This window comes from Onychomys torridus, chromosome 18, assembly GCF_903995425.1.
Source record: "Onychomys torridus chromosome 18, mOncTor1.1, whole genome shotgun sequence".
Taxonomy (NCBI): domain Eukaryota; kingdom Metazoa; phylum Chordata; class Mammalia; order Rodentia; family Cricetidae; genus Onychomys; species Onychomys torridus.
Window position 1 is genome coordinate 60,215,507 of NC_050460.1, and position 21,961 is coordinate 60,237,467.

Below are 21,961 nucleotides of genomic sequence, written 5' to 3' on the forward strand. Positions count from 1 at the left end.
GGCCACCAGCTCCAGAGCCCCATGCCGAAAATCCCGCGGCTCTGTTCTACTCTGCAGCGTCCGAAGGGGTCCTGAGTCCCCGCAGGGTGCCGTACCTACCACGAAGCCCCGGGCAAGCTGGTTCCCCAAGCAGGCTCGGTCTCCTGGCCCGTGGGCCCCAGCAGTGTCACCAGCTCCCGGCAGGGGGCGCTAGCAGTCTCGGGAGGCTGCGGAGCCCGGCCCCTGACGTCACCGCCCGCGGTCGCCATGGCGACGGCCTCACCAGCGCGCGCGTCAGAGCCTCCAGTCTCTTGGCAACCGCCCGATCTCCGCTCCCCCCTCTGTCGGCACTGGGCCGCGCGTCGCTCTGGCGTCAAAGCGACGTCAATGGGCTGTGCCGGCCGCGGGGGGCGGGGCGGGGCGGAGCCTACGCGGGGCGGGGCGGGGCGGGGCGTTGCCGCGTGCAGCCGGCGGCGGCGGGGCGCTGACATGCGGCGCGGCCCGGGCGGCGGCGGCAGCGTTGGTGGCGGCGGCGCGAACGGCGGGCGCCGGAGCAGAGCGAGCAGTCGAGCGGGCGGCGTCCCGGGTCGGGCGCACGGAGGGCGGCGGAGGTGAGCGGTTGCGCGGGTTCGGGTCCCCGTGGCCCGCAGGTGCGCGCGTGGGGTCGCGGGCAAGACTCCAGCCCGGCGGGCTCCCCATTGTTGCGGGTCGGCGCCGGGAGGCGGGTCCGCGAGCACCGGGTTTAGAAGTCTGTCCCAGGGAGCCGAGCGTCGGCGCGCGTAGGGGAACCGGAGCGCAGTACGAGCCCGGGACCCGAGGGATCCTGGGGCTGGCGTGGGGTCAACCCCGTGTGGACTGCTGGCGCGCGTGCCCGGCTAGGACCGGGGGTCGGGGGGCGCGTGCGTGGGAGGTTCGTGCGGAGGGAACCTGGGATCATGGGGGCGCGGACTGGAAGCCCGGGGTCCGAGGGCTCAGGCTAGAGGGGATTTGAGGTAGAGGGGTCCGTTCCGTGAGGACTTTAGCCAGGGGACACTGGGTCAAGGAATGAGCGAGTGGGGGTGCGAACTGGGATCCAGGATCGGGGGACGCACTAGTGGGGCTCCGGGGCTGGAGGAACACGGAGTCGAGAACGCACGCGTGGTGGCCTGGCAGACACAGTTTCGGTGACCACGTCGTGGAGACTCGGGCTGGAGGTGTGTGGGGGGGCGCTTCGGGTCCGGGCCGGAGTCAGTCGGTGCTGAACGCACTCCTTGCTGACCCGCAGGTGCGGCCTGAAGCCATGGTGATCATGTCGGAGTTCAGCGCGGTCCCCTCAGGCACCGGCCAGGGCCAGCAGAAGCCCCTCCGGGTGGGCTTTTACGACGTGGAAAGGACCCTGGGCAAAGGCAATTTTGCGGTGGTTAAGCTGGCGCGGCACCGAGTCACCAAAACGCAGGTGCGCGCGCCGTGTTGGGGGAGACTAAACCAAGGGGGTGGATCCAGCCAGGGGGTGGACCCCTGTGCTGATTCAGTCCTGCAGAGTTGATTGTCACAATTGTAAACGATGACAGTGTTTAGTCTGGTAAAGGAAAAAAAAGGGCTTTGTATTATGTTTCTGCATAATTTGTACAATTACTAGGGAACAGCAAAGATAATGACCACCACCACCACCACCACCACCACCACCACCACTACCCGCAAAAAAAAAAAAAAAAGAAAAAAAAACACACACACACACACACACACACACACACACACACACACACACACACACACAAAACGAACCAGTATTGAGTGGCTCCTTTAAAGCTAGATGGCAAATACAAGGGATTTTATTTAACCTCTACTCCTTTAAATAAGGTAATGGTAGTAGCTACTTTTATTTTCTCCCAACTTCTTGTGACCTTTTGAAGGCATCAAATGTTTGAGAGATTCATTTGCCAAAAAAAAAAGTGCAAATGAGATTACTTGAAGGTTTATTTCTAAACAAAAATATCCCCTTTTCCTTTTAAAAATCTGTAGGTTGCAATAAAAATAATTGACAAGACACGGTTAGATTCTAGCAATCTGGAGAAGATCTACCGGGAGGTCCAGCTCATGAAGCTCCTCAATCACCCGCACATCATCAAGCTCTACCAGGTGAGCAGCTGAGCCTCGCTGCTCCATGGGCATGTCCTTCGCTTCTCACGGGCCACACCCTGAGCCTCTGGTCCCTGGAGGTGGCTGGGGTTTCTAATGCTGTGTGGGAACCAGGGAGTACCAAGTGAAAAGATTGACCTTCAGTTAGGCTGTTCAGCTTTATTGATGGTTAGTCTCTTGCTCTAGGTCATTCTTGGTTTGCCTCATTTTATCTAGTATTGTAATTTGTTCCAGTTTGGGACGTGTTGAGGTCTGTCACAGTGAGAATAGCCACATGTACGGTCAGGCTTAGTGCAGAAGGACAGACTTGAGTGAAACTCGAAACTTCCGCCTTTGCTGCAGATGATTGCTGAACGTTAAGAAAGCAGCTGCTCTTTCCCTTTTCCCTTGCTGTATCTTTGTGATGGGGGCAGCGAGCCCTTGTCTCCCGTTCACTCACAGGGCAGAGTGAAGACATACTTCAGCCCTAGGAACTTGCTAGTTAATCCCGGGTGATCATGTGCCTCACCTATTGGTCTGTTGGTTGTTTCCTGATAATCTTCTTCACATCTTGCCTAATGATAAAGGACCACTTCTGCTGCCCTGAGCAATGGGTCTAGGTGTAGAGGAGCCAGGTCTTGTGAACGTTGTTGCGTATGCTTGTGTTGGTGTGTAAGTCTGGTCAGTGACTCCCAGAATTCTGGTGAGCCCGAGGTGACTACGGGAGCGTGCAGTTGGAAAGGCTGTGTGTACCGTGCAGTAGAGGAGAGAACTGTAATTTAAAATTACCCCTGGCTGTCCTTCTCAGCACAAAGGCAGACAAGTCATTGGAGCTTGTGTTTGTTCTGTGGTGACAACTCCCTCAGTGTCTCTAAGCACAGAGCCCAGGGCCGTGTGCTCAGGGATCATCCTTTATTTCAATCCTCATCTTTAAGTTGTGCTCGAAGATAAGTTTCCTCCGTGGCCAGTGCTGGGAGAGGGGGCTGGGAAGAGAGCCTCCCCGACCTTCAGAACAGGCTGACTCTTGTGCTGTAGAGGCCAATCTACGCTGCTTTTCGTGCCTTCCTCTCCTCCCTGCCTTCCACTTGCTGACCAGGTCGAAGCCATCGCACTGAGGAAATGTTGCCCAGGCGATGGATGCCACAGTGGATATTTTAGCTCCTGTCTTCAGTGACTCAGCTTTCAGGATTGGGTGGGCTGGTGAGGCCAGTTGGTCCTCTGGTCTCGATACTGATGATGTCTGGCATTCATTCAGCTGGCCCAGGCAGCTGGTTCTCTCTCTCGGGTGGGGGTAGGGTGGTGGGGGTGGAGAGAGTTGGATTTCATTTGTTGAGGTAGGGTCTTGCTATGTAGCTCTAGCTGGCCTGGGGCTCTCTGTCTTGATAGCCTTCGACCTGTCCCGGTCCTCCTGCCATAGACTCCTGGGTTACAGATGTCTGCCACCATGCTGGGTTTATGTAGGGTTTTAAGTGTTTACAAGAAAAGGAAAAGCAGGGGTCGTTTACTGCACTCTGTGGAGGGAGATGACAGTTAGATTTTCAGCTGAATTGCTGTTCTTTTTAAATATACTTTAATTAGTAAATCTATGACTCAAAAGATTCTTTAAAGTATCTTTTAAAGGAATAATAGTATGTCTTGAACCCCAAGAGATCTTTCTTCCTATCAAAGTACATTCTCTTTCCCTCCCAGAAATGTTTTATTTATTTATTTATCTATTTATTTTTTTATTGATATTGAGACAGTTTCGCTGTGTAGACAGACTGGCCTGGAACTTGCTGTGTGTAGTCCAGGCTGGCTTTGAACTTTGGGCAGTTCTGCCTCTACCTCCTGAGTGCTGGAGTTACAGGTGTAATCCACCATGCCTGGTTCCTCTGGAATAGTTAAACTACGCCATATATAAGTGGTTTTTATTCATTTCAGAACCAAAATTTTGGATTTTACTTTGTTGCTTAGTTATGATTTAAATTTTTTAAAAATAATATAAAGTCGTTAATCAGTGAATGAATCTGAAGGTGTATGTTGACACTGACCGTTACTGTTGACACATGCCAAGCAATGCTCTGTACAAAGAGCAATCCCCTGTAGCTTATCTGGCAAGGCCATGTTCTTAAGGCTTAATGTCTTGTCAATAAAGCAAGTGGGGGTAGGGATGTTTATATTGATTGTTTTTGTGGTTGTTGTTGTTGTTGTTTTTTGGCTTGAATGACCAGTTGTCCATAGGGCTTCCGAAAAGATGCCTCTGGGATTCTGTCATCCATGGCCCCCAGAGCTCCCAGGCAAATGCTTGCCCTCTACAGCCTTGTCTGTGGCTCTCTCCCTGTAACGAGCCGAGGTGCCAGGACAGACAGGCCCAGGAGATGGCAGGGCAGAGGGGCTTATCCGAAGGCATGTGTCTCTGGGTTGTGTTTCCTTCCTATCCTCCTCTCTTCCCTTAAATGATGGCAGTTACTTGGAGCAGTCAGGGTTGTGTGGGGTTCAGGTGCATCCATCATGGCTTGCGCGTGACCCCCTTTCCCCTAAGTTTCCCATGTTGTTGTTTCAGGTTATGGAGACGAAGGATATGCTTTACATTGTCACGGAGTTTGCAAAAAATGGAGAAATGTTCGGTGAGCTACATTCATTTTTAGCGTTAGTGAAGCCCTGCCTTCTCACGTCTGCCTGTATTCTCCTGGGCTTCTTGGTGCCTTTTTTTTTTTTTTTTCCCCAACCCCAGGTAGTGGCAGACCCAGCATCTTGGGGGTCTAACCTTGTTTTGTTGTTCCTCAGATTATCTGACTTCGAATGGGCACCTGAGTGAAAACGAGGCTAGGAAGAAGTTCTGGCAGATTCTGTCAGCAGTGGAGTACTGCCACAACCATCACATAGTCCACCGGGACCTCAAGACGGAGAACATGCTGCTGGACAGCAACATGGACATCAAGCTGGCAGGCAAGAATGAGTGGCCAGGGAGGCCCTGTGGGGGTCTCTGGTGCCCATGCACCCTGCAGCCGCCACACTTGCCATTCCCAGACTGATGTCAGTGCCTGTTCCTCTGCCTCACAGATTTCGGATTTGGGAATTTCTACAAGCCGGGAGAGCCCCTGTCCACGTGGTGCGGGAGCCCCCCCTATGCAGCTCCCGAAGTCTTTGAGGGGAAGGAGTACGAAGGCCCCCAGCTGGACATCTGGGTAGGAGCCCTTGTGGACCCTGCTGCCTGCCACCCCCATCCCTGGAGCTGGCAAGCAGGGCACCAACACAGCTCTCTGGTTATTCACAGAGCCTTGGCGTGGTGTTGTACGTCCTCGTCTGTGGCTCCCTCCCTTTCGATGGACCCAACCTGCCGACCCTGAGACAGCGGGTGTTGGAGGGCCGGTTCCGCATCCCCTTCTTCATGTCTCAAGGTGAGGGGGCATGGAGGTGGTCTGCCCTGGGAGCACTGGGTGAGCTGGGTGGTGGCTTTGGGAAGAAGTGCTGGGCAGGTCTTGGCAGTGCCCGCCCAGCGATCTAGCAAGTCTGCTGTTAGGACAGGTTTCAGGTCCAGGTGACCAGGCTGCAAGAGCAGCTCAGCCTGCTTTCCCAGTGCCCTACTTATAGCAGGGGCCTCCCCACATACTGGGTCTCCTGCAGGCCTTATCTCTTCAGTCCCCCTATCATCAGGACCCCACCTCTGCAGTCCCCCCATTGTCAGGACCCCCACCTCTGTAGTCCGCCACCATCAGACCCCAGGATGCCAGCCTCCCTCACACAGGGCTTTCTGTTCTATAAAGATGCCTTGCCTCCTGTGTGCCTCAACAGGAGGGAGACTCTAACTGGTTTTCCATCGGGGACATTTAAAAAGCGTCTTCCCTGAGTCTGGTCCCCAGCTCAGTGGCTCTTTTCTGTAGCAGGGGGAACCTATAATGGCAGCTTCATTCAGGCTTCTTGACTGTCACGTGGGTGGTCTTTGCTGGTGTGATGACCTCTACTGTGGGAGTGGGAATGAGCCCCAGGCTCAGCACCCTCTCCTCAATATGAGTCCTTCACCTCCACAGACTGTGAGACACTGATCCGGCGCATGCTGGTAGTGGACCCTGCCAAGCGCATCACCATTGCCCAGATCCGCCAGCACCGGTGGATGCAGGCTGACCCCACCCTCCTGCAGCAGGATGACCCCACCTACTCCATGCAGGGCTACACCTCCAACCTGGGCGACTACAATGAGCAGGTGCTGGGTATCATGCAGGCCCTTGGCATCGACCGGCAGAGGACAGTGGAGGTGAGCATGCCGTGCATAGCCCTGCCTGTGCCTTAGCCCTGGACTGGCGGTGGGATCAGCTTTCTCAGGCAAAGCAGACCATTGCCTGTGGAGTTAAAATGGGGTACAGTCCAATTTAAGGGCCAGCTTGTGCCCTTCTCTATGGATAGCCTTGGCTGCCTGAGAACTCCCTGGGAAGGATCTCACAGGGAAGCCCAGTGGCCAGCGCAGCCAGGGCCTCGCTCTGACCCCACTCTCCTTGCTCCCCAGTCTCTGCAGAACAGCAGTTACAACCACTTCGCTGCCATTTACTACCTCCTGCTGGAACGCCTCAAAGAGCACAGAAGCACCCAGCCCTCGTCCCGGCCCAGCCCCGTACCCGCCAGACAGCCCCGGCTCCGAAGCTCGGACCTCAGCAGTCTGGAGGTGAGGTTGAGCTCCCTCTCAAAGCCCTGCTCCTGTCCCCTCAGAGCTCGGAATCCCTCGCTTGGACATGGCGCTGACTCTCTGGGCGGTTCCCTGGGCCTCCTTACAACCCTAGCTAGTTGCAGGCTGTGGGGATAGGAGGAGCTTTGGGGGTGGGGATGGAGAGGGTGGGTCATGGCTGCTCCACTCTGGGCCAGGTTCTGCCCAGCTGACTCTTGCTCCTAGCACCTCCTCCTGGCCACCTGCATGTGCGTGTGGCCTCACAGATGAAGGCCCCGAATCCTGAGCCCCGAGCCCAGTTAGCTAGCTAACATCCGATTCTGTCAGTCTCATCTGTAACACCAAGCTTGCTTTGCCACTGGTAGTTGACCCTAGAATCACTTCCTGAAAACCCCTCCCTCCTCTCAGGTGCCTCAAGAAATTCTCCCGTGTGACCCTTTCCGGCCTTCTCTGCTGTGCCCGCAGCCCCAGGCCTTGGCTCAGTCTGTCCTGCAGGCCGAGATGGACTGTGATCTCCACAGCTCACTGCAGGTGAGTGCTGGTCCACTCTTCCCTGGGGGTTGTGTTCCGCCAGTGCCCATTCCTAGAGCCCCGGACGTCACCGGCTCCTATCCCTCCCTTGCAGCCCTTCCTCTTCCCCGTGGATACCAACTGCAGTGGAGTGTTCCGGCACCGTTCCGTCTCCCCCAGCAGCCTCCTGGACACAGCTATCTGCGAGGAGGCCAGGCAGGGTCCCGGCCTGGAGGAAGAGCAGGAAGCCCAGGAACCCCCTTCTGGCAGCACAGGCCGAAGGCATACACTGGCTGAAGTCTCCACCCATTTCTCCCCACTCAACCCTCCTTGTAAGTGTCCCCCAAAGACCCAGCATCCAGGGGGAGGGTCAAGACCATGCTGAGCTCCCTTGAAATGGGTCCTTTGGCCTGGCACCCTCCTCCAGTTAAGGGTTTCGTTTCAGTGACCCGGGGTTCATACTTGGATATGCCTGTGCTTATCTCAGGAGTGGGACACCCTTTGGTTGTCTCAGGCCCTAAAGGGCAGGTGTGTGGCCTTGGGCCTCTTCCTGTGCTGGGGTCTGAGTGTCACTGTTAGCCTGCCATCTGTCCTTGCACCTGTGGGCTCACAGCCAGTGCCCCTGGGCTCTGGTGGCCTAGATGAGGGTCAGGTTGGAGAATACTGTACCACAGCCTCCCTCACTGACAGGCCATGTGTCCTCTCCCCCGCCTGTGACCTTAGGGCGCATGGCCTCCTTCTCAAGTGTTTGCTCTTCCCACAGGCATAATCGTCTCCTCCTCTGCCACGGTGAGTCCCTCCGAAGGAACGAGCTCCGACAGCTGCCTCCCCTTCTCTGCAAGTGAAGGTCCTGCAGGGCTCGGTGGTGGCCTGGCCACCCCAGGGCTGCTGGGCACCAGCTCTCCAGTCAGATTGGCCTCGCCTTTCCTGGGCTCACAGTCGGCCACCCCTGTGCTACAGGCTCAGGCGGGTCTGGGCACAGCTGTCCTACTGCCTGTCAGCTTCCAGGAGGGACGGAGGGCGTCAGATACCTCACTCACTCAAGGTAAGGTCCCCTCACGCCCCATGCTACTGTCCCGGTGGGCCATCTCTGTCCATCCCCAGCCTGGGCAGAACCCTCAGTGCTCCTCAGACAGGCTGGAGGTACCAGCCCAGCTCTATGCAGCCTAGCTTACCAAGTGGGCTCAGACCTGACCCTAAATGCCAGGAACAGCCATTCTGGGCAACAACTCCTGTCTTGACAGGAAGGCCAGGGTTAAATTAAGGGGGGACCCTGACAAACACAGTCCCGTAACCTGTTTGGGTTTCTCCATGCCACTCAGAGTCAGGGGTTACCTGTGAGGTCCTCTGTGTCTGTGACAGTCCGGGGAGTCTTTAGAGCCCAGTGAACTGTACACCCACCCTCTCCATCATAGCATGCCCAGACAGACACACCTGTCCCATTGGGGAGGGAGTACAAACCCAGACCTGGATAGAAGACCGGCCATGGGGGAGGGGTGGATGTTGGGCTCAGGAGCTGGCAGCTGCCAAGCCCTGTAGGGAACCACTGCCCGGTGACCCTTTCCTTCCCTTCTCCTCAGGGCTTGGGAACACTAACAGGCTAAGGCCGTTGGCCGCGATCTAGAGCCAGGCGGGCTAACCCCTGCTCTTGTTTCCACAGGGTTGAAGGCCTTTCGGCAGCAGCTGAGGAAAAACGCAAGGACCAAGGGGTTCCTGGGGCTGAACAAGATCAAAGGGTTGGCCCGCCAGGTGTGCCAGTCCTCCATCCGAGCTCCCCGGGGAGGCATGAGTACCTTCCACACCCCAGCCCCAAGCTCTGGCCTGCAAGGGTGCACGGCCAGCAGTCGGGAAGGCAGGAGCCTGCTTGAAGAGGTGCTGCACCAGCAGAGGTAAGCCTGCCTGCCACACGGTTCCTGTGCTCTGGGCCCTTCCGTTGGAGGAGCCCACTTCCCCGTGTGCCAAAAACGTCCCCAGTCGTGTGGTTCCTCTGTGAGGTCTCTGCAGCCTGGCACCTTGTTGTCTGGGATAGAGCGAGGAGGGGCAGCGGGCAGGTGTAGTAACCCTTTGTGGGTGGAGGGCAATGGTGACCGAGACTGTCCTGTTGAGCTGGCATCTCTGAGTTGCCACAACAGCTCAAGGACTTAGGACAGGATGGCTCAGGGATGTGTCATGTCGCACACAAAGCTCTGAGAAACCTCGTCTGCCAAGAGCTGCTCCGAGGTGGGTGGGAGCCACCTGGGCAGTGTGGAAACTGGGCAGAGACAACAGAGTGACCTCTCCCCTCTCCTCCCCGTCCGTCTGTTCTCCAGGCTGCTCCAGTTACAGCACCACTCCGTCACCCCCCCTGGCTGCCAGCAGGGCCCTCAGCCATCCCCAGTCCCGTACATGCTCACTCCCTGTGACGGCCTCCTCATGTCTGGGATCCCGCTGCTTCCCACACCTCTCCTCCAGGCTGGAATGTCCCCTGTGGCGTCTGCTGCCCAGCTCCTGGATGCCCACCTGCACATCAGTGCTGGCCCAGTGGCTCTACCCGCTGGGCCCCTGCCACAGTGCCTCACCAGGCTGGCCCCAAGCTGTGACCCCACTGGGCTGCCACAGGGAGACTGTGAGATGGAGGACCTGACCTCTGGCCAGCGGGGGACATTTGTCTTGGTACAGTGAGGGTGACTCTGCTACACGCCCCCCCCCATGGCCCATTGACTCTTCCAAGCAATAATTTCAGAGTATGTGAAGATGGTTTCGGACTCAAAGCCAAGAACTTTCTAGAAGTGAAACAAGCAATATGTTTGGTGTATGGGCTTTTTAGGATTTTTTTTTGTTGTTTTGTGTTTTTGTTTTTTTTTTTTTTTCCCTTGCACTGAATGACCTCAATGATGAGTAGGGACTGAAACTTTCTGAAGAAAAATAATAATTGAGGGTGTGTCATATGGGCGGGTGGATGGGAGGGGAAGTGGGGTGAGGGAAGAGGCCTGTGCGGCTGGGGTGGAGGAGAAGCGAAGGGCCACACTGCTCAGGGACCTACACTCCTGTTCACAGTTCATCATCATAACGTGATGAGCGCGGACGTCCCTGGAGGGAGCAGGGTCCAGCGTGGCACATGCCCGTGTGTTGGTTGGCATCGGTTTGGGTTCACAGCTCTCCACTTCTGAAATGCTCATGCTTTACCAAAAACTGTGAACTTGCTGCTTTCCGTGTGGGTTTTAGAACAGCCAAGATCGGCCTAGGGGAGATGGTCAGGATTTTCCCGTCAGCCGGAGGACGACCTTGTCGTATTTTAGCTTGAGTTTGTAGCCGCTCAAGTCAGTTTGCCAGGCTTATTCAGAGGAAACCACAAAGGACTGGAAGGGGTTAAGGACCTGCAGGTGGGCCCTCTGTCCCACGGTTGCTTGGCCCAGAGCCCCTCACACCGCAAGGAAGCCAACAAGTTCCTTCCTGCCGTGTATCTTGACTCCGCTGCTAATTACCAGATTTTTACGCATTTCATTATCAGGGTCCAACCAGAACACCCGATGGGGAATTGTGCAATACCAAGAGGCTGTGACCAGAGGGGCCCAGGCAGCCAGCGGGCATCTTGGTTATGACCACCTGCCCTAGGTCTGGGACCTTTCCTGTTAAAACCCTGGCACCCAGGCCTGGCCTCTGTCTGGCTTGCTTTCCAGGAAGATGAGAAGTATAGGTCAGTGTTTGTAAAGTTTCTTTTTTTAAGCAGATACTGTATATGTATATAAATAGGAGACAGACACTACTTATTTTTTCTATTTTCTATACACTTTTGTGTTCCTGGCTTAAACCTCCCTTGGTCACATTAAGAAGTGTCCCCATCTGCACCACGTTTGTGTTGAAAGGGCCGCAGGCTGCCCACCTCCGGCACAGGGTGGAGGTGTCAGGGAAGGGGTGGCCCCACCTGACGAGTGCAGCTCTGGAAGCCACCAGGGATGTCACCCCTTCCCACTGTTACGTCAGGCGTCTGTCCCTCTGCCTCCCCAATGACTTCCACTCTGGCGTCTCACCACCGCAGTATTAACCTGAGGTCGTTAAGGGAGAGGAAAGGAGGCACTTTCAAAAGCCAAAGATTGACCGAGTTACCTGAGGCCAGGAAGAGACTGCGCTCGACCTGATGTCACAGTGTGGTCCTCCCAGTCGGCCCTGTGGCCCGTCTTGTACCACTTACTCTCAAGACAGGTGACAGACCATTCTTCTGGGTCAGAACTGGTGCCCTCCATAAAACAAGCCAAAAAGTGTCCCCCCTGCCGACTCAAACCAGATGTGTGGATCGGGGAAGCACCCAGCAGCCTGGGCAGCCAGCCCTTGTCTCCCACAGTTCCTGTCCGGATACCACAGATCAAAGGCCTGGGCACTGCTGTGTGTCAGAAGCGACAAGCACTTTACTTTCTGGCAGATTTTGTGTCTTCTAGTCACTGTCAACCTTCTCCGGGGGACAGTGACGTCCTGGTTTTTAAGTTCTTGTTTTTTTTTTGGCGTGTGTGGTGTGCTTTTGTAGATCCTCACAGCCCTGTCCTGGACTGTAATGGAATCGCCTATTTAAAGACACTACGTGATCTCAGATGTATATAATGGTTTGTTTTTGTTTTTTACTATGATGGAATTGTTTCATTTCTCATGTTAATGTGAGAAACGTATGCCAAATGATTAGTTGATGTATGTTTTTTAATTTAATATTTAAATAAAATATTTGGGGGGAAACCTTGACCTTCCCTTGGTTCACCTGTGGGAGCGCATTCCTTTGAGACGCTGTTGGGAGGCCCAGCGGTCTGGGGCCTGTTGTCTACAGTGGGCTGAGCTGTGTGCAGGCCTGCCATGGTGGCCTGTCTTGGCCCAAAGTCTTTTCCTTCCCCATGGCCATGGCCCTCTTTGGCCCCCCTCCTCCCTCCAAATGTTCTCTGAATCCTTTGACAAATTCTAGAAGTTTTAAGGCTTTACAAGCGTTGGAAGAATTTCACAGGGAAGCTCCCATGGTCTTTACTACCTTCCTGCATAGGGCGGTCTCAGACAACAGCTCCTTTGGGTAAAGAAAATCCCTCAGCCTCTTTATAAGTAGATGACTGGCCCCGGAGTGGAGCCCCAGTGCCCTGCAGTGGGGAGGTACCATGGTGCAGACTCCATAGAAGATAATGGAACAGTTCTTTCCCTCTCTGGGCCTGGACCCCAAAACTGGTCTCAGATGCACATGAGGTTCACAGGAGCACAGTCAGAGGTCAAAGTTTAGAGGCAAGCCCAGTGTCCATTTATGGATGACTAGAAGGGAAGAATGTGGACCCTCCCAATAGTGAAGTATTTAGCCTTCCAAGTGAAGAGAACCCTAGCATGAGTGAATCCCAAGGATGTGCCCAGTGGGATAAATAGTCACAGCAGGCAGAGGCGATATGACTGCATTTCTTTGAGGGCCTTAGAGTAATCAAATGCACGGAGTAGAACAGCAGGTTAGGCAAGAGATAGTGTCTGTCTTTAGCAGGGACAGAGATCCAGCTTGGGACAATGAGATCCTTCTGGAGGTGATGGCTGCACAAACACAATCTTTAATGCACTGAACTGTGTGCTCAGAAACAGGATAGCACATTTCATGTTGGGTCTGTTATGCCATAATAAAAGTATTCAAGAGAAAAGACTGAGTGAACAGACTACCTGCCAGAAAGAGCCAGAAGGGGTCGTGGCCAAGCACAATGGACTCAAAACAAGGACATACCCCTGCAGGTGATGAGAACCCAGAATCTATGCCGGGGCCCTCGACTGTGAGTAGCATTGCTCCCAGGGGACAGCCCAGCCCTCAGACTACTAGACAGGAGGTGGAAGGCTGTGAGGGTGCCTCATTGGATCCCAGTGAGCCTTGGTGGCTCATGCTGCGTGTTTCAAATGGTTACCACATCTAGACTTGCTAAGCCAGTCATCCAAGAGGAAAGCCAACCCAGACTACACCTCTAAGAAACTTTGGTAGACCAGGTCCCACCTTGGCTGTGTCTGTTCTTGGTAGCATCATTGCTGAGGCTCGGGACAGTAGGCTCAATTCAGATGTTCAGCTTGACTCCATGGCATATATGCAGTGGCTGTGTTGGGAGAACCTGCTTATTGAGTGAAAAACTGAGCCCAACTCCAGTCAACTCTTGTCTCAGGATCTCCCTAAGTGTTTGGCTTTCCCATGTGCTCTTGTGAAGTAGTAGACTGACATATATGTCTCTGCTCTCCACCTAGGTGGTACTCTCCAAATGGGGTATGTATGTCATGTCATGGTGCCGGGAGAGACTGGGTACAATCCCATGTGTATAGCTCCTTAGGAAGTGGTGTCAGCTTCATGTTCCCCAATTGCTTCTTCTAGAACTTGTGTCCTTCCAGGAGGAAGAGGATGGAGATGACAAAACATCATTCAGATCACTCAGGTTGGAAATCAGAGCCCCGGGAAACTTCTAGCAACTCCGTGGGACCCTAGAATTCTGTCCTGGGCTAGTTGATCTCACAACCTTTTCCAATCCCTCTGAGGAGGAGCAGCCTTTGTTGCTGTGGAGAGTTCCCTTCCCAGCCTTGCCCAGGTCTCCCTGCCAACATTTTTTGCTCTGCAAATGGCCCCACCTTCCCAGGGAGTTTCACAAGATGTTTACATCAGGGACGTGTCCGTTCCTGTCCTGCCACTAGAGAGGCAAAGTGGTGCTTGAACACACCCCCTCAGCACACAGCTGCACTTCTGAGAGATCGGGCGTACTGGGGTTCTGAAGCTTTCTTTCTCCCAACCCCTCTGGCTAGGGGCCAGGCATACCCTGGAATAGTGACTGCTGCAAAGCAAGTGGCTGCTTACGTCCTTGCTGACAGAAGACAGAGCCGTGCCCATCGGGCTCAGCACACAGTGTCTCGGTGGCTAAGAATGCGGTCTTTGCTGTCACATGCCTGCCTTTGTGTCCCAGCTCTTTCAGTCCTGTGACACTGGACAGATGACCTGGATGGGCTGTGTATTAGTGTTCTTGTTTGCAACGTGGTATACTCAGCCACCGTGTCACCTTTCAGGGCCTCGTGGGTTCTGACTAGCTATGACACACAGAGACAGCACAGTGTCTGCCTGGATGCAATGAGCATTAAGCAAACACAGTGACATCCCTAAGCATCATCTTCAGCAAGGACAGGGCAGAACACCCCTCCTCCCACCCCAAGAAGGAGCTGCCAACTGGCCACACAGCTCCAGGCCCACCTACCTGTCCTAACACTCAACATGGAGGGCACCAAACTCCTACAGAAAGGAGGAGACTTCACCCAGCATCTGGCCATATACAACTAGGTGTTTTTATTGCTTGATGGCAGGCTGGCTGTCTCTGCAAAAATACAGGTAGAAAGAACTTCTTTTGGCAATCTCTAGGAGTGAGACCTGCTTCTTCCTCTTGTCCCAGGATGCACTAGGATGTGAGGCTGTTCCAAGCGGGGCCTTCAGAGCAGGAACTGAATCTGACTGAGAAGGAACTGAATCCTGGGGGCAGAAGAAAAAAAAATCTAGTTTTTCTTCTAGAATAATGTGGGTGTGGTAGAGGATGCCCTGATGAGGGGTTTGGCAAGCACGGACTCAAGGAAATATGACCTTGGTCTTGCAGCGTGGGTCCTGACGAACATCAGGGTTTCTTTAAGGCCTGGGAATCTGGGCGTGGCTTGTGGCTAGGGGTTGTTAAGTGGAGTTAAGTGTTTCAGTCCCCCTTGCTCCAAAAACTGCTGGCCTCTTCATCCACTTTCATGATTGTTATTTTGGCTATCTGAATGTGATTTCTCTAAATTACCGCAAGGACTTGAAAACACTCAGGAGACCCAAGTGGCCAGCTCCAGCGATGCTGGTGTCTCCCCTTCTCCCTGGGACAGCTCTGGGGTGGACAGGAATCAGGCTTCTCCGCACAGGTGCCGGAAGCTTTGTTTGCAATCCGAGGGAAAGATGCATTTTTCTTTTCTTTTTGCAGACAGGATCTCATCTTGTTAAACCCATGCTGGCCTTTAATTCTCTGTGTAGTCAGGGATGACCCTGAACTTCTGATCCTCCTGCCTCTGCGTGCCAAATGCTGGGATAACAGGCCTGAGTCACACAGTTGGTTAACACAGTGTTAGGAGTTGAACCAAGACTTCATCCTTGCTAGGCAAGCACTCTAGCAACTGAGCTACATCTCCAGGCCCCCAAAGGTACATTTTAAAAATTCTCCAGCCAGCAAGAAGTAGAGTGAAAAGCAGGAATTCCCCCAGTTTGCAGGGGAAGAGAAGACTAAGGTTCTTCAGAAGAAGTACCCTCAAAGGGCCCCCAGAAAAGACAGGGTGGGGGGCTGCAATCCCAAGCTTCTGTCCTGACTTCATGTTCAAAGAGTTTGGACCACAGATGGTCCAGTGCATGTCGCATGTGGAGCATTCCTACAGGGTAGTAAGACATGCTGTCCCCACCCCAGGTGCTAGAGGACCTACTTCCTTGTCACCGTGGCTGACATTTTTCTAAAGTTTTCTACAGAGACACACAGTGTGGCTTTCTGGGTTTGGCTTTGTTCCTTGGCATCATTGGGTGGAGACTCATCGAAGGCTCCATGGGTCACCAGCTCACTCCTCTAATTGCATGGCATCCCTTGTTTACCCAGCCACCTGGCAATGGGCACATGGTTGTTTTCCAGCTTCGGGCTATTAGAAATGATGCTGCCGTGTTTGTGTGCCAGTCTGGGTGGGGACGGTTTCATTTCTCTTGGGCGATATAGGTCAAAGGACAACAGCAGGACAGTATGGCAGGACAGCTGCCAACCTCACATGAGGCTGCCATACTGTCCTGCAGAGTAACTGCTCTAACTCACATCCCTGCCTGCAACGTACCAAGTCCTGCTCACATTCGACATTATCAGTTTTTTTGCTCTTTAGCCATGCAGTGTTGTGTATAGTGGGAGCAATGCCTTTTTGCAATTTCGCTTTGCTTTCTAATCACCATATAATGCAGGCTGGCCTCAAACTTGGGACCCTCCCTCCTCAGCCTTCACATTTGCTGGTATTGCTGGTGTGCACCACCACACCCAAACCATGTTCCTTTTCATTAAAGACCTTTGAAGTCATATCATGAACCAATAGTCACCCTATTTCTCAGGTTTATTTCAATTTTTTTGCTACTTTTCCTCTCTGTGGTGCTAAGGTTTGACCTCAACCTCATGTCTGACATGCACATCCCTTCTCTGCTACTGGCCACACCCCTTGCTCCTTCCCAGTATTTTGCTGGGTTACCTGAACCCTTATTATTGAATTATTGGCGTTCTTTATGTATTCATCGTGTAAGCCTCTCTGTTATGTGGGTTTGTATATACAACTACATTTGTAAGAAGGAAAGAAAACCATCTTTCAATGTAGGGCCTGCCTTTCCTTTGACAAGAGATGAAGTTTTTAGTAAATTTAACTTGTGCATTTTGACAAATTCTAATCCATCATTTTTTTTTGTCCTGTGGCCAGTGCTTTTTGTATCTTGTCTAAGAAATCTGTCTACACTGATGTTTTTAGAATATAATTCTTACTTGTAGGCTCTTTGTATCTTTGTATGAATTTTCGGGACATCTTGCCAGTGTCGGGATTTAAATGTTTAAGAAAGTGGTTTTCTTTCTCTTTCTTTCATGTTTGGTGGAGTTTGCCACTGGAGGCATTTCTTTGTAGGAGGCTTTAAACTCCAAATTCAATTTAAGAAATACATCTAGAGCTCTTCTGAGTTGCAATTTCATTTTTGAGTAAGCTGTGGGAATTTGAGGGTAGGGGCTGTGAGTTTCACTGGCTCTTACCATATTTTCTAGAACGATGCTCCTATAAGATTTGTTTTTATGACCACCCCCAGGATAATAGAGAGACATTTAAAACCCACCGGCAGATGCTATCAAAAGGCATGGAGACAAACTCAACAACCTCTACCCCTCCAGATCCCAGCTGGGCACAAAGGCTGGCCATTTGTCTGTGTGGTTTCTGGATCCTCCAGCTGTAGGTAGAGTGTACACACACACACACACACACTCACACATACACATTCTCACACACATATACACACTCACACTCTCACACACACTCACACACACTCTCACATACACATACACACACATACACATTCTCACACACATACACACTCTCACATTCGCACACACACACACACACACACACACACACACACACACACACACACACCAGGCAGAGCTGCAGAACTCCAGCCACTCCTGCCAGCCAGGAGGCCATGCCAGTGGGTGCCAGTGGGTGCCCAGCTGCCTGAGGACAGGCCATAGCAGGCCCAGCAGGATGAGGTATGGGGATTGCCTGGAAAACTCGAGCTGTGTTGTGTGTCATTATGAAGCTTGCCCCATGACACACTTGGTCTGGCTCATGCCAAGTACCTGCTGGGGAAGGGTCTGGGCTTAGCATTTACCTCAGCAGCTGCACTTTATTCCCAGCCCCAGCCCTGGATGCTATGCACTTGCCACCTCTGAGAGATCTCAGACACCTGGGACTCCTAGGAAGTCTGTCCACCTTTACCCATGCCCGGAGCTGCAGGCAGCCTGTGCTGAGCAATGCTCTTAAGGCGTTTCATGGGCGAGCTCCCCCTTAGCATGGGTATAATTATTTTTCCTGAAATAGCGTGACAGCCCATAGTCCCTGCCGCCTGAGTCAGATGGAGATCATCACCTCTCACAGGCATGGCTTGCTATTGGCCACTCAGGAATCACACTGTCCACAGCTTTCCAGGCCCAGCTCCGATATTCCAGGGCCCGAGGCACAACATGGTGACGGAGATGCTGCCCTGCTCAGAGCCTCTGCCTGGAGCCCTAGGGTGAGAGATGGTTTCTGGGTTGAGGGTAGACCCATCATGAGCACACAGAAGTCACAAGTTGGCAAAGAGAGGGGTCTCGGATAAAGCTGGCAATGGCAGCTAGAACTGCTATTTGTGAGAATCTAAGGTCAAGTCCTGCCAAGGAGAGGGGCCCACCTCAGCAGTCACCCCAGGAGAAGAAGAAGGAGTTCCAGGCTTCAGTGAGGTCAGGGCTGACCACTACTGTGGGTTAGCCATGATCAGTAGCAGGTAGGCAGAATGGGATGTAGGGTAGCCCAGTGTGCTGGGACAAGCATTTGACCCCCTCACCTGGGGGAGGCCACAGCCTCGGGCAACTGCTCATGCCTTGAGCCAAGTTGTTTGCTACCCCCAAACCTCATCACTCAGCACTGGTTTCTCCTGTGTGTGAGCTGCACACATGGAAGTCCCGCTTTGTCCCCGAGCACCTGAGCTCCCATTCTCTACAGTGTTACCGGTTCTCACCCCACAGAGCTTTTCCTGTCCCAAAGTCTAGTCAGAGCCTCTGCTCACTGCTTCCTGAGTCCAGTGGCCAGGTTCCCCAGCCCTCACTTCTGAAGCTGCGTACTCCGAGACCTGCCCCCTAAGCCACGGACACTGTGACCATGTCGTTATCAATGCCACTGTCTCTGGTCCTGGCTAGTCAGGTCAACTTTCCACCTTGAGGTTCTCATGGCTGACCCCTGTTTTACATGTTAGACATAGACAGGGAGGAAGCCTGTTTCTGAGGCAGGGCCTGAGTTTTCTTTCTCCCAGTCCCTTCTCTGGGAGAAAATGTCCCTAGGCACCATGGGTCTGAGGGGCTGGAAATATCAGGCATATCCACTCCTTCATGGATTATCTCCCTTCCTGCCATAACAACACATGTGACCTCCATGTGGAGATGGAGAAACTGAGACCTCAGAGCTTAGCAAGGGAGTATGAAAAGGCCACTTCCAGAGGCTGAGCTGCCATCTGGCTTCTGCAGGCCAAGGGCTGACTACCCTGTAGGCCCTGTGGCCATGGGCTTCCCTGATTGTGTCCCCCCCAACCCCCACCCCAAGCCTCCTTCCTGCCTGCCTTAACTGAGAAAGGACCTAAAATGGCCGGAAACTCTCGCTCATGCAAAAGAGTGTAGGGCAGAGAGCTCTCATGGGTCCCAAGGCTCTGTGACATGCTGAGCTCATGTCCCTCAGCACAGCGGACTCCTGGTTTTCTTGACCTTTCAACTTATGGAGCCTCCCTATGTCCAAGCCCTGCCCGGGACTGCGGACCTTGAATATCTAGTGTCTTTGAAAGAAGGTGGTTTGGAAACAGATGCATAGAGACAAGGCTCCGTGAGGATGGAGGCAGAGCAGGAGTGACCCTGATACCAGCCAAGGACCACTGTGGGCCGCCAGAAAATGGATGGAAAGGCAGACTAGAGCCTTCTCTGGGGCCACTGGAGAAGTATGGTCTGTCTTCAGGGGAAGACATGAAGGGACATATGCCTTGCTTTCAGACATCGGACTATGATCTCAGCAAAATGCATCTTTGTAATAGTGCGCTGCTGAGTTTGGAGTAACTTGATTCAGGAGACTTCTGCAGAGGCCCAAACCATGGTGTTCCTGGGGTGAAGAACCTGCAGCTACAGCATTGAGACACTGGGACTCTCTTGGTGTGGAATTCCAGCAGCCAGCTGGCCCTGATCCTGGTCTGGGGAGCCTGATCCTGGTCTGGGGAGCCTGATCCTGGTCTGGGGACTCTGATCCTGGTCTGGGGACTCTGATCCTGGTCTGGGGAGCCTGATCCTGGTCTGGGGAGCCTGATCCTGGTCTGGGGAGCCTGTTCCTGGTCTGGGGAGCCTGATCCTGGTCTGGGGACCCTGATCCTGGTCTGGGGACTCTGTTCCTGGTCTGGGGACCCTGATCCTGGTCTGGGGAGCCTGATCCTGGTCTGGGGACTCTGATCCAGGTCTGGGGACCCTGATCCCAGTCTGGGGAACCTGATCCCGGTCTGGGGACTCTGATCCTGGTCTGGGGACTCTGATCCCAGTCTGGGGACCCTGATCCTGGTCTGGAGACTCTAATCCCGGTCTGGGGACTCTGATCCCGGTCTGGGGACTCTGATCCCGGTCTGGAGACCCTGATCCTGGTCTGGGGACCCTGATCCTGGTCTGGGGACTCTGATCCTGGTCTGGGGACCCTGATCCTGGTTTGGAGACTCTGATCCTGGTCTGGGGACCCAAGTGTGCTATGCCCTCTCTGAGTTTCAGTGATCTGGTGAAGTCAGACTTCAGAGTTCTCATTTGTAAAGAGGAAATATTTTCCCGGTGGAGAAACATCTTCCTCCTTCCCCACACTGTTGTGTTTCTGCTTTGAGACAGACTTCTGCTGCCAGAGAGACATCCTTAAACAAACACACACAACCCCCCTTGTTGGAGTAGACAAAGGCAGATGGAACAAAACAGAGTGGCTGCCACCCACCACCCTCCCCATGCCCTGCTGCTTCTCCCGGGGCCCAGGCCAGAGCTCCCACGGCTGTGGAAATGCCCACTCTACCCTTAAGTTCTCAAGGCTGGACTTGGGGAAAGAGTGATTGGCCTCAGCCCGCCACCCTTCTGTAGGCCTCCCCTGCCTCTCTGGAGCCTCTAGGCCTGCCTTCCTGAGGGCGCAGCAGGATTGCACTGTCCCGCTGTCTGAAGGGACTGATCTCACACGGTGTCTATCCTTCCTTATGCAGGACTCAGCTTCACCCCAGGAGCTAGTTCCTTCTGAGGAGGGTCCCCAGACTTGCTGGGACCTCCACCTTGGAGCTACCACTGTAGAATGGCAGCCCTGAAACTTTGACCCTAGGTCAGAGGGCAGACAGATCAGCACAGGCTAGGATAGGTAATCCTAGGGTAAGGCCTGGCCTGAAGGAGAGGGAGAGTGGAAGGGAGGTCTCTGGTGTCACAGGGAGAATTGGGATGGTGGGTGGAGAGCCAAGGCAGGGGCCCACTCCATCCAGTCACAGGAGTAGGTGGCAACATCCAGGGCCAGTGGGTCAGGTCAGCTGCTGAGGACAGAGCTGGTGAGTCCCAGGGCCAAGGAAACTCCAGCCATTGTATGCAGAGCCATTGAGTCTTTAGCTCAGTGAGTGCCCAGTGATGCGTGGTGGAAAGTGAGATTTTAGCCACTGTGTATGGGGCCAGTGGCTGGAGCAGGGAGGCATGTGCTCACTTGCACGATGCTGGGTACCGATCCCGAGTCTCAAAGGCTCTCTCCTCCTCCCATCAGCTGAAGGCCAGGTTCCATTGACACTTTTCCTGGTCTTGCTGGATGTGTGGGCTTGGGGCAGTCTCCACAGATTGAGGATCTCCTGAGACTGTCAAGAGGATAGTTGGGGAGGCCGTGAGGAGCCTACGGGACAAACCCTGGACCTACTGGACCTGTACAGGAGTACTGCAGGCTGCCTGTCCTCACCTCCCACCCCGGGCTCTCTGCCCAGCTATCTGGGCAAGCCTTTCAGTGGAAACCCTACTGCAATATTCTCTACAGCTCTGAGTCTTAGCTGCCCTCATCTTTCCTCCAGAGTGTCCCAGCACAAAGGGCCTGGCTAGTTGGCAGCAGCTGTACCGAGATGCCTTGGGCCTGGAGGTTGGGGAGGTGTGGCTGTGGTGCACCTCTGCAGGCCCTGCTGAGGGCTGGTGGCACCGAAGCTGTTGTTCTCCACTTCCTTTCTGTCTGTGGTCGGGGGCACCTCTCCTGAACTTACGTTTAGGAAAGAGAGACCTCCACAGCACTTCCCATGCCTCTGGGCAGAGGGTACCGGTGCCCTACTGAGAAAAGGGAAATGTACGCAGAAGAGGGAAGTGGTTTGCTCCAAACTGGGGTCGAGTCCATGGCAAAAGGACACAGGTCACAAAGGTGGCAGATGTGTCTCCGGGTTGCTGTTGTGTTCCCAAAGCCTCGGAGGCCCCTGCC

The 21,961-nt window shown here is 53.9% G+C and overlaps 1 protein-coding gene across 1 annotated transcript; it reads left to right on the forward strand.

Annotated features, from left to right (window-relative positions):
- The first annotated feature begins 486 nt into the window (after positions 1 to 486).
- Positions 487 to 10,049, forward strand: Sik1 (salt inducible kinase 1). Its single transcript, XM_036167626.1, has 14 exons — positions 487 to 590; positions 1,244 to 1,414; positions 1,981 to 2,097; positions 4,619 to 4,682; positions 4,843 to 5,004; positions 5,119 to 5,243; positions 5,333 to 5,456; positions 6,087 to 6,310; positions 6,560 to 6,715; positions 7,124 to 7,246; positions 7,341 to 7,557; positions 7,989 to 8,270; positions 8,886 to 9,114; positions 9,535 to 10,049. The coding sequence occupies exons 2-14, from the start codon at positions 1,259 to 1,261 to the stop codon at positions 9,884 to 9,886; spliced, it is 2,331 nt and encodes a 776-aa protein (XP_036023519.1). The 5' UTR covers positions 487 to 590; positions 1,244 to 1,258; the 3' UTR covers positions 9,887 to 10,049.
- The last annotated feature ends 11,912 nt before the right edge of the window (positions 10,050 to 21,961 follow it).